Source organism: Amphiura filiformis, chromosome 11 (assembly GCF_039555335.1).
Source record: "Amphiura filiformis chromosome 11, Afil_fr2py, whole genome shotgun sequence".
Classification (NCBI taxonomy): Eukaryota; Metazoa; Echinodermata; class Ophiuroidea; order Amphilepidida; family Amphiuridae; genus Amphiura; species Amphiura filiformis.
The window spans coordinates 16154728-16167592 of record NC_092638.1 but is presented as its reverse complement, the minus strand read 5'-3'; the positions used below and the strand labels follow the sequence as shown (position 1 = coordinate 16167592).

At 37.6% G+C, this 12865-nt stretch overlaps 1 protein-coding gene across 1 annotated transcript; it reads right to left on the bottom strand.

Moving 5' to 3' along the window:
• Nucleotides 1-4124: 4124 nt before the first annotated feature.
• On the bottom strand, nt 4125-9818 carry LOC140164424 (uncharacterized). Its single transcript, XM_072187704.1, has 3 exons — nt 9531-9818; nt 8042-8622; nt 4125-6594 (listed from the first exon to the last, which is right to left on the bottom strand). Exons 1-3 carry the CDS (start codon nt 9732-9734, stop codon nt 6378-6380), a joined length of 1002 nt encoding a protein of 333 aa, XP_072043805.1. The 5' UTR covers nt 9735-9818; the 3' UTR covers nt 4125-6377.
• Between the last annotated feature and the right edge of the window lie 3047 nt (nt 9819-12865).

Below are 12865 nucleotides of genomic sequence, written 5' to 3'. Positions count from 1 at the left end.
AACACGTTTCTAGTGTATTGAAAATCAGATTTTGGTAGGAATACAGTCATGGAAAGACATATGACTTTACTTGTCTGTTTGTTTTCATTTAATACAAATTAATTTTGATGAATTGAACTGGTACGACTCTTAGGTTCTCGTGATAAACGACGATTAATTTTGTAATAATAAAATGAAAACGCTGGGTCATTCACGACGTCATTTGTAATTCATGTCAAAACCTGGGGAGGACCACACACATCCGTGTATACGTGCGCAATCGATATTCAATGATCGTTGGTGCCCTTGATCGTCGGACTAATCCAACTGCGCGTATCGATCTTATATCCGTGGATTACAGCCGCGCCTTTGATTCTATTTCACACCATGTGCTCATTAAAAAGCTTCATAAGACCTACGGCATTCGCGGACCTTTATTGCAATGGATAACATCATTCCTTACTGGCCGTCGACAACGTGTCTTGTTTCGCGGTGCTAGTTCTGAGTGGACCAATGTATTATCTGGGGTCCCTCAGGGATCTGTTTTGGGCCCACTTTTGTTTAATATATACGTTAACGATCTTCATCTTCATCTTCAGTCTCCCATGTACGCTTATGCTGATGACACATTTATTTTTAGGATCATTAAAGATGACACGGATCATTACTATATTGCAATCTGATCTGGACAAATTAAACTGGTGGTCAAACAATAACGCTCTTCAATTAAACCCATCTAAATGCCATGTCATGTGCATAAGCAGGCGCAAAAACAAATCTGTTCCTGTCTACCATGTCAATAACACTAGCCTTACTACTACTGATAACCTTCGTCTCCTGGGTGTAACAGTCTCCAGTGATCTTTCGTGGAATTGTCATGTCAACAACATTGTCAAAAAGTGCAATAAATTACTTGGTTTTACCAGAATTGTCGCGGGAAGTAAGAACTCCTATGTTCTACTCAAACTTTACCAGTCGCTCATTTTGCCAATACTAGATTACTGCTCGCCTGTTTGGAATGTTTACAAGAAATGTAATATTGATAAATTGGAACAAATACAGCATCGTGCTACTAGGTCAATTCTTTGTCAACGTAGGGGGATCAATCATATGAGGACAGACTCAGAACTCTAAATCTCACAACTTTGAAAACTAGAAGGACTTATTTGTCTGTTTCATTCGCTTGTTCATGTCTTACTAATGCCAATTCCTTTCTTTTTTCCAGGTGGTGTGTTAATACGAGACATGAAGCTTTCATTTTTAAACAATCAATCGCTCCTAAAACAGATGCTTACAAAAACTGTCTTTTAGTTAATTTCCCAGTGTTATGGTCTTCAATTCCATCCGATATCAGAGACTCATATCTCACCTGTAGCAAGTCTACTTTTAAATCTCAACTCAAATCTCACTATATGGAGCATGATGATTAATTTGTATTGATGCCTTTTTGTACTTTTTTCCAATATGATTTGTATGTGTGTGGTCTGCTGAGTTGGGAGCGCTGCGCCTTGCGGTGACAGTGCTCTTTTGTGCTTTCAGTGTTCCCCGGCAGCTCAGTAGACCCAATTTGTTGTTTTGTCTCAATTTTGTTGTTAATTGCCAGATGAATAAAATAAAAATAAAATAAATACCATTTGAATATACCGCCCTTATGTATGCACCTGCTTGACACATCTTGTCACTTGCGGAAATATATACTATAGGCCTATACACTAATAGCTTACAATAGATACCCGACCGTAAATAGCTCTCTTCGTTACCTCGCTGTGCCAGTATACGCGTAGTGTACGCACTTTTGAACCATATTTTGTTCAAAAATGATAGGAAGGGACTGTTTTCAGACAAATTGTTGGCTCTCAGCAGATGCTCAATGATACCGGGAAGTGTTGCAGGAAGGTAACCGTACTCTTTATTTATTCAAAATATCACATATCAATGAATTTAAATTGGAAATCCAAAAAGGAAATGTCAGGTCAAAATTCTCACCTTAGAATTATTGTGAAATAAAATCAAACCAAATTTAGGCTCCGCAAACAACGTCCAATTATTCCCATTGGTGTTTGCTACACGTGCATATATAATAAATTATGATTTGGGGCTAATTTGAGAAGAGTTAATGCCTCGAGTTTCAAAAACATCGACAATTCAAGACGCTGTAAAAACAAATCAAGAATTATCTGGAATAATTGCAACTAAGTATAATGAAAGTTATGATCTAAGCTACCAGATGCATCATTAATTTCCTGACTATGATATTTAGTTGTGGGAAACGATTGCTTTAAGAGCATGTAGCCTTAACCCAAAGATGTTTTACTTTATACGGACCTCTGTGCTTTAACCCTAACACCCATAAATACCACAAAATACCACGATGATAACCACTGCGCATGCTTTAATCCCACGTGATGCGAAGACGCATAACTCTAAGTATGCTCAGGGAATTGCTGGCTACAGGCCGGTGATCGTGTGGTTGGCACCCGAGGGTCTAAGGTTCGAATCTCGGGGTACCAAGTGAGTCTTTGTTCATCTTCTCTCCTTTTTCGTTTCTTCTTTGACTTCCGATAGCAAAAAGCAGTGTTCAGTGTTAGGGTTAGGGATAATCATGGTTAATATTATAAACTGAAAAAAAAATCAATCTTCTCATTTGTTTGTTTCAGCGGTTCGTGAAGTTGCTGAGAAAGTCATTGGAAAGCAAGAGTGAGTCTTGATAACAGTTCATTTGCCAAATGAAAGTACAATAAATATTATAGGTATATATCATACAATTTTGATAGCAAAATTGAGGCAAGCCATCAAGTGAAGAAGGTTGGTTGTTACAACTGAAAATGACCCCGACAGTTGTTGATTTAACCACAAATAGGGTTAAATAAAATTGACCGCGTAAAAGGGTTGATATTTTGTCCCAGTCGTTTTAAGTGTATAGGAATGGGGCTGTTCTCGAATTGTGTCCTGTAACCTTTCCTCAGTTTGTCAAGCTGCCATTCACGACAGAGGGTTCACTTAATTAAAGTAACCATATTGTGGTTCAGCCATGGCCTCTAGTTAGTGAAAAATATTTTAGAATTTTAAGTCCTACCTTTATAATATCAGGTTTGTTGGTGATCAATGCTGGTGAGCCTTCACCGAAGAGTGGCTAATGGAGCAGGTGGAAAACCTCAATTTTGTTGACATAGAAGGTTTCAAGAAAAATTACGACGGGTGCAGGTATGCGTGTAAACCATGTTCAAGAGTGAGATAGAAAGAATTTATCTAGTCCTCTTTCAAGTACCTTTTTCAACGAACTTATTGACCGCCCCTCGTACACATGGTTTTGTAGTAAATTTATTACATGTAGATGTGTGGGTGGGTGTGGAGGTAGGTAGGTGGTTCTAATCACAAAAAGGTGTTTTGATTATGGCTGGTTCCCGTAAAATTACAGGAAATTTCGAAATACGGGCGTCCGTTAATTTACGGCCATTTTGTAAAGTGAGGGGTCAAGTTCAAAATTGCTTGGACTCTGTTAAAAACAATACTTTTATGTTCCTTTAGTCATAATGATTCAGAAAAAGTATAGTTGGATCTATCTAAGAAGTAAGGTTGTATGCGAAAAATAGTATTAACATTTGTGACGCCACACCCTATAATAGGCCAAATTTTGGCTCCACAGGGAGCGAAAAATTTTGTTTCCCAACTTTGGGAAGCCATGTATTATTGAGTCCATTTGACCTTGACAATTGTTGTGTTATCTGGATAAGAATGCACCCTAGATAGTCAAACTATTCTTTTTCTGATTTCTTGCAACAAGACAAACAATTTGAGACCAAACATGATGAAAATCATTTGCAACAATGTCCGATTGATATGTATTTTCCCTTTTGATAAGGGTACGTATTCTGCAGTTATGTGTCCAATATATGATTGGAAAATACATGTAGCCTTTATTTTCTGTCATATCTCTCTCCGTCTCCCTCTCCATCACTCCCCTCGCCCTCCCCTCGCCTTCAACTCCCTCCGCTCTCCCTATCTACCTTTGTCCATCTCTCTCTTTCTCTTTCCCCCTCTCCCTCTATTTCCCGCCAGATGTGGTGCATTTAATCTAATGAATGAGGAATATCAGCAAGCCACGTTGATTTTTAAATTCAAAAGTTATGCAAACTGACTCAGACTTGATTCAATATAAGTTGTAATACATTTTTTATTTGCTTGTTTCTTACTCTTTCATATATACAGGTTATAAAACGTTCACCTTTTATCAGTAAATGAATTGCATTGTATAGTTGCGAAAATCATTTTTACATCGAGAATAAGACATAAAATGTTGATCATTCGTAACATGCGGCTCAACTATCGCGGTATCAGCACATTTTCATCGTCTATTTCACTGCCATTGCGACATCGTTACGCTTCATTGAACACATTTTTATCATTATTTACCCAGAGCAACCATTGCACATAAACGTAAAAACACCAAGTGCGCCTGACCGGATTCGAACCCGGGGATTCAAACCAGCGACCTTCAGGAGATTCAGACCAGCGACCTTCGTAATACTAGCACGATCTCGGCAAAGGTTCTCAGCACTACAGAATACCCCTGTATACAGATTCCTATTGCACCTGGGTGGAGTGAGGCAGACGATGTTAAAACGCGTTGTATTATGCTAAGTGCGCAACACGCTGGCATTGCGAGGATTGGAACCCACATCAATCTTCCTCTCAATTTATTGATTCTTACATAATGCCGAATACAAGGTTACTGCAAACCGTCCCTATAATACAGGGTGCCCACAATGTAAGTCCCCTCCCCTAAGAAATTTTAGTATATAATCCAAAAATCAATCGATCATTTCTCTTGTTTTAAAGTTTAGAATACATACCTATTAGTTTTGCATCAAGTGAGTTTGTTTTTGTTGCCTCCCTTTTTCATCTTCACTGAGAAATACAGCCATTTATGACATTTTCGGCCCAAATAAAATAAAACTTTTCTACGTCATAACATTCTTCAGCACAACTAATCAGTCTGTATGTGTTCCAAACTTTAAAACAAGAGAAATAATCGATTGATTTTTGGATTATACCAAAATGTCTTAGGGGAGGAATTACATCTTAAGAACCCTGTATAACAAGCGAAGTGCCTTAAGTCCGATTCAGACTCGACATCCCAGCGCGATGCGATGCTTTTAAAACATCGCAGCATGGCGCTATGAAATTAAAATTCAATATCCGAGCTCGTAAAAAACCTGGCTCAGATTTCGGTTTTAAAAGCATGCGACGTGGAGTCTGAATCGGCCTTTACGCGATTCTCTGAACGTGGGTAGCGAACGTCTCCCTCTGCAGTCGTACATAGGTGAACTGTTTATTGGATACTATTCGTAACAATGCGACATCGCGGCCTCGGTTATTTATTAACATCAAATTATATATAATTTTTTATTTTTTATCTTTTATTTTGTTAATAGATGTTTATCGCGACCTAAAATTAAACCACTGTCATATTCTCCATCCATTATAATACATTGCATTTTATGACATTTCATTTTCACAGCTGCTCAGTTTCATCTTGTAGTACTGTTTATGAGTTTAAGACCATATTTATTCCCAATATTAATTATATGAGATAATGGGCTATTCCAGAAATTAATGGCACCCCCCCCCCCCCCTTTAAAGAAGACATGTAAGTTTGTACCATAAGTTTGTACCATAAAAATTATCCAAAAAGAATGGGAATTCCCATTTTGACAATAAAATGATTAAAAAATTAGGAATTCCCAGTGTCCCTGAAGAAGACTGGCAAAATTGTGCCAAAATTTTTGGGAATTCCCCAAGCCTAAAATAAAAAGGTGTCTTTTTCTTGGGAATTCCCATGTCTTCTTTAGGGTTGTGAAAATAATGACCCATTTTGGGGGGGAATTCCTAGAGCAAAAAATCATGGTGAAAATTTTTGGGAATCCCGTGTCTTCTTCAGAGCAGTGGTACTGGTACTCCACTGGTAATGCACACTGCAGTATTAAGTACCCTGTGTCAGCCAAGTATCTTGGCGACGGTGTACCTATGCAGTTGGTCTTATGTGACGAATATTTAACAAATATTGCCATTTATCATTCAAGAACATGTAATTGAAAATAAGTTATAATGCTGAAGAATTAATTTGTAGCATTAAAAATAATACTATTCAGCATTACAAATTATTTTCTTGAATGATAAGTTTTGTATTTTAAATTAGAGTTTGTCATATTCAAGTTCATTTTTGACGAAATAATGTTATCTGTGGAAATATTAAAAACTAGTAAATTTATGATAACATGGTTCTTGAGCTACTAAAACACCCCCTAACAAACTCGCCCCAACGTAAGTTTGCCCACCACGGAGTCTCACTAGCAGCTGTAGTATTGTTTCAGTAATGTATATAATTAGAGTTCTAACTAGCGGTGTGATGTTTCAATGGATTCAACAGGGCCTACGTGGTCAATAAGTCCAACCTCTTCCTCCCCCATTCGTCTACATCGTCCCCACCAGCCGAATTCGACACATCTCTCCTCTGTGACAACTTTAAAACACGAACATCCCAAAACGTTAAAGTAAGCCCGTGCTACGGCGTAGCCAAGACTGTTGCCTGTATTGGTGAGACACTGGAGGAACCTGGAAAATGAAAACAAAATAATCGTGAACAATGTGAAAAGTTACATGATATCGATAAATCACTTTTTAAGGGGGCACGCATGGTCACTGAAATTGGGAAATTTTAGACATTGTTATGTATTGTATCTTTAAAAGTAATGATGATAAGCACAAGCACATAAAAGTATGCATTTTCAAAAAGGAAATGATGCAAGAAATCCAACTAGCATGGCCGGCAGATTTCTGAAATATGTCCATGTCATTTTTTCAGTCCACCATAACGACTTTTCTAAATGAAAAACAGTGCCTTTTTTTGACGGGAATAAGCAAATTATGATGAAATTTTATCAGTTTCGCCATCGAGTCATTTCATCATAGTTAACTTATCTAAATTTCCAAATCGGTGAAAATTGCATATTTATGTTCTAAACACACAAGACTAAAGCCGGCTTTTGATCCTTTTTGACCCACATTTATTTTTAAAATCAAGAAATAATTAATTACTTTAAAAGATACAATGTCTAAAATTTCCCATTTAGAGCGACCCTGCATGCCAGCTTAATATGGTTTTAAGTGCTCTTAAATGTGATACAACTTTTAATATTACATTATGAATTATTCTTCAATTCCAGGAGAAAATGAATCACGCTGGTTCGCCAGAACTTAGACATTGAAAAAAAACACCGTAAGTCGCCACTTTCATATCTATCGCCTGGAACTATTTTTTGTAATAGATTGGATAGAAAGATCTCACTGATTTGGTACATTATTTTAATATTATATGCTTGAGTTGTATTCAATTTCATTCCGGAAATATTATGAGAAAACTTATATATCCGCTTTAAATTAGATGCACTCTTATTCAGAAAGAGGTGACAGTTAGAATTGAGTCATACACGTATTATTATTGTGCCTTTTATTTATTCCATACACGCAACGACTGATATGGCCTAAAGCTCATTAGGAAACGAATTTGGAGAACACCTTCTGTTAATAAAATACTATGCTGAGCCTGAGCCACCAGCCTGGGTGGCTCACGCTCCAGTAATTTCAGATGATTGAGCTCAGTAATGCATCAAAGAATGTCTTCCAATTCATGAAAACAAATAGATAATCAGCTTATCGGATTAAAAGCTTACAGGGACGGTCTTGCTGCTCAGCGAGTGTTTGTAATTATCAGAAGGTTTTCTCCAAATTCATTCTCTAATGTAAACCCTTGCCTCTCGACAGCATGCTCTATTATAAAGCCGACAACAGGTTGGTCAAAAAGGCGTTTGCATTTTTAATGGGACCAATCAGCAATATTATTATAATAATTTCACCACGTAAAAAAATTGGGGTGAATTATTTGCAAAACTCCATTCTGATTGTTGATTAAAATGAAGATATCATGTAATTGACCAATCAGAGGCAATGTTAGATCGGCAGGTAGAGCTCAGGGGGTTATCATTATAGAAGTAACACTTACTCATTGTCACATTGGCAGTTACTGATGGTGTACATTCTGTAGTTGAAAATATCATATTTGGTCTCAAATGACTCTATGTAGTCAGGGCAATGATCGTGTTTTCTGCAACAGCTGTCCACAGTGGGTGCTTCTCCCAGATTATCATAGTCTCCATCGGCGACATCTCCGACACCACACCACAAGGTCCCCGGGAAGATGAGAAGATCTCTCTTGTTTCGACGCAGCTCTTCCTCGCCAGCTTTATGTTCTTCTTGCCCCCGTCGACGTTTAAGGTTTTCCTTCATTGAACGACCCAGATTGCGACAGAGCAACTTTGCCGATTTAATGTCTAAAATTGATTGCAGTTGTTTGGATAAGTCTGTTTTGCGCTCTTCCAGAATCGGTCTTGTGTCTATAATATTGGTTGAATTGTACTCGTAAGATAAATCTAAGACAGACTTCGTATCTCCATCTTCTTGGGCAAGAATGTTGATCTTGTCAAGAAAGTTTGCAATGGTTGTCTCATCCCTATCCACCTTGCATTCTCTCAGGACCATCTGGTCGTCGTAAATACTTTGCACAAGCCGATGGCCATCGGTGATCTGGAATGTAAAGAAATGACATCATCAGCTCAAGATATATTTTTTCCGACATGATGGTACCATGTTTAAAATACATATTTGATATTAATCAATTCTAACGACATGTAGGAATGAAAAGGTCGAAATGACAGTGCTGTGGAAAGGATTCACGGCCGGTGTACCTTTTCAGGGCCTTGGTCCAAGCTTAAATTTAGTGCCCCAGGATGTCCGGGCCCACCCACCGCATCCCACTTCTGTAACCTATTTGGGTACAATTACCCTATTCGGCAATCGCTTCGGAAAGTTACGTTTAACGGTCATACCGAAGCAATTCTCACAGGCCGAAATTCCCATATCATTAGGCTTGTCTTCTGTTCCAGACTCCCCATTTAACTTTGTGTGGGGATCGTCACTATTCCCTTATCAACAAGTTTGTTTTATCTCCCCATCATGCAGCACAATCATGCCAGTACCCATTTGTATGGAACCATGCAGGAGGGACCACAGAGGTTCGGTACCTTGTCTATAAGTGCTCAACACGATGGCACTGCCGCGCTGGGTTTCGAACCCGCAACCTTCCAATCATGATGAGTAGAAACCCGTATTAAATCACAAAGTATTAAAAAGCAAAATCGTTAAAAATAACACAAAGGACCTATATATTTTCGACGTTTGACCCATACATTAATTTTACAAACATATATCGCATCCCGTATAGGCCTATGCATACAATTTGGATTTCGGCAAATCATCCTGCAAATATATTAAATGTCTCCACTATCAGACTATGGCTTAACCTGCTGAGACGCAAATCGCAAAATAATCAGTCTCTCCTATTCACTACAACGTAAAAAAAACGCATTACCATGATTGACCTTCGATTACAATCGCAACCCAAGTATATATTTTGCATAAACTGATATACGTACCTGTCTTATAATGATGTCAATTTGTGGTCCGTCACTAGCGGTGACTTCGACTGCCGAGATGCTCCCAAATCGTACCGATATAACTCTCTCCCCCAGTTTCTTTTCCACTCGGACAAAATTCCCCCCATCAACTGCAGACGTTGAACTCCATAGACTGATACACACAAGGAGGATGCATGGGATGAAAAATAGATAAGAACCCATAATCTTGATTAGAATAGTTGGTGAGACTTATGCCGGGCTATTGCAACCTGCTTCAGAGTTAGGCTGGTAGAGAACGATGCCGTGCCGCTGGTGGAGAGTGAGTCAATTCAATCACGAATCGGCCACCCCTTAAATAGTATCGACAAGTTGATTAACCCACTGGGTGCGCAAAGTTAAGCCATGTATTACTAGACAGTCACGCCATAATTATGTCAAAATTTGTACATTTATAGATAAAATGTAGCATCTCCAGGATGTCAAATTTGATATTTTTTATGAAAATTGCTTTCAAAGGAGTAACATTCGAAGCATTGGTTCCTTGATTATTTTAATTTTCTTATCATTTTTACGGTATATCGGCTACTGCAAATGCCTGCCAGTTTAAACTTTCTTAGCTTTTCTTCCGCAAACTTTGAGCTATTCCAGTTGATCTCCATACACCCCTTATGTAACACGATCTTAATCTCCCACACAGGGTGTAGATTTCAAATGGAATCGCCCATTCAGGTAACCTCATTTGAAATACACACTCCCGGTGTGGAAGATTAAAGTTAGGCCATTATGTCTTCCAAATAGGCCTAATAGGGGGTGTATGGATTTCAACTGGAACAGCCTTTTGAACCCGGCTGACTGACTGACTTTTTCGCGGGAATTTATAATAGTAACTGATGTTTCATTCACTGGTTTATTTTACTACGCCGGATATGCACTTTTAGGCTCGTCCCACAGGACATAAGTCATCAGATTGTATATCCTCTGTGACTTTTGCTAGAGTCTACATCGCTAATTGACAAAGTCACATACGGCACATAGTCCAGTCAATCTAAACAAATTAGCGGTGTTACCCATCATTAATTGCAACCGAATTTTTTTCACTTTTATACATTTTAGAGATGTCCACTGAACATCATACCAAAAATATACTAAAATATACTTGGTGGAAAGGTAGTTTTTGGCGGGAAAAGGTCATACAGGGGTCAAATTTCAAAATTGCTTTAATCTTTTTAATAACTATACCAAAACATTCCTCTAGTCTTAAGGATTCAGAAAAAGTTATAGTTTGTCATATCTGTGATGTATCAATCTCAAGTTAAAAGCAAAAAGGTCAAAGGTCAAATTATGGGCTCCACGTGGGCCAACTTCGAAAAAATGCTCCGATCTCCTTGAAAATGGTCTCAATGTGTTCGTCCTTTAAAAACACTCCAAAATAAGAATAGTTTGCCATATCTTGGATGTTTCGTTACCTAGGTAGCAGGGTAAAAGAGGTCATTGACCATTGAACTCTATTGACCCCGACCTAATTTTCGATGTTACGCATGTAATTAAACAACCTAAACAGTGCAAATATTCTTTAAATGAATTATGTTTGCAAGCCGAACAATTTGAGACCATTTTGGTTAAAATCAGACAATTTTTAGTTTTTTGACCTCTGTTGAACTCAACATTTTACCTTTGACCTTTTTGGTTATAACTCAAGAACCGTACATCACAGATATGGCAAACTATATTTTTTCTGAATCCTTATGACTAGAGGAATAATTTGGTATAGTTTTTAAAATGATTAGAGCGATTTTGAAATTTGACCCCTGTACGACCTTTTCCCGCCAAAAACTACCTTTCCTGCTTTCCACCAAGTATATTTTAGTATACTTTTTGTATGCTGTTCAGGGGACATCTCTGACATTCATAGGAGTGAAAAAAATTCTATTGCAATTAGTGGTGAGTCAAAACCCACTTTGACTGGACTAATACTTTAGATGCAAAAAGGGGCTGTGTGCTCTTTTTTTTAAATCAAAAAAGACGTTCCCAAAATGACGTTGAGAGGAAATTACCCAAAAGTGACATCTTTTAAGGTCGGTGCCCTATTTATATATATATGGGCCTACTTTTTTTAATTTATATTTTAGATTGTGGGGTGTCTTTAACCCAAAACTCACCCGCCCACATACTTCCACCCCCCATGCACTCTCATCTCGGTAACGCCACTGGGGTGCCTTCCGCAAATAAAATAAAAAGTCACTGAAAATCACGATGTTTGCCCGGATATTTGCGGCCATTCTGCCATTTTCTTGATCTCTCTAATAATATTGTACTTTGATTTTGTTGCAAAAAAACTGATGCTTAAACTTTCCATGCAAGTGCAATAGCTGCCCTGTGAAAATTTGGCAATTTACACACAGTATTATTGTACGCATCCACACATGGCTGATATGCCTATACACATGCACTCTAAGAAATAAAGGTTCTAAAAAGGTTCTAAAGGACAAAAAAGGTTCTATCTACTATCTAGCACCTCTATTGCACTTACCCACTTCTGACACTGACCAGTCGATATGTTCATAATTATTTTCTCCCAATTTCAAGATCTTCCCCCAGAAAAGAAAAAAATGAAGAAATGTACGTTTGTGACATGTAATTTCCCCTAAAAAAACCAAAATAGACGTTTGTTTATAAATATAGGCCTATTCCTCTTGGCTAATTGTTTATGAAATTTTACGAATATTAAACTGTATACAAACTAAAGGAAAACAAGAGACAGATAGAGCGAGAGGGGAGGGAAAGAGAGAGAAGTCAAAGAGAGTTCAGTTTTGTAAATAAAAACAAATGTTATTTGTGCAGCCAGCCGGAAACAAACTTTGCCGGTTTTAATTTTACTAAAGGAAATTACAAAGTACTATTTCAAGACAAAATATTAATCATAATTCCCAAAATACCATTTTCTTCCTCAAATTGATCCAACTAAAGGTCATGCGTAAATTAGGTTGTTTTGTATATATTTCTTTATTTCTTTGTTTTTTGTTTTTCTTTTCTTTAACCAGAGCGGTTACCGCACCATAGCTGAACCATGGGGCTTTGGCAGTATATTGTGGTACATGTATATATCACCCCTTTATGACCCCTTAATGACCTTAAATGAATATTAAATTATTTTAAACATGTTTAGAATGTCATAAGGATCACTGCATTTAAATTTCAGCTCAATTGGAGCATTTTGAAAACTTGACCTTTGAACCCTTTATGACCCCTTAATGACCTTAAATGAATATTAAATTATTTTAAACATGTTTAGAATGTCATAAGGATCATTGCATTTAAATTTCAGCTCAATTGAACCATTTTGGAAACTTGAC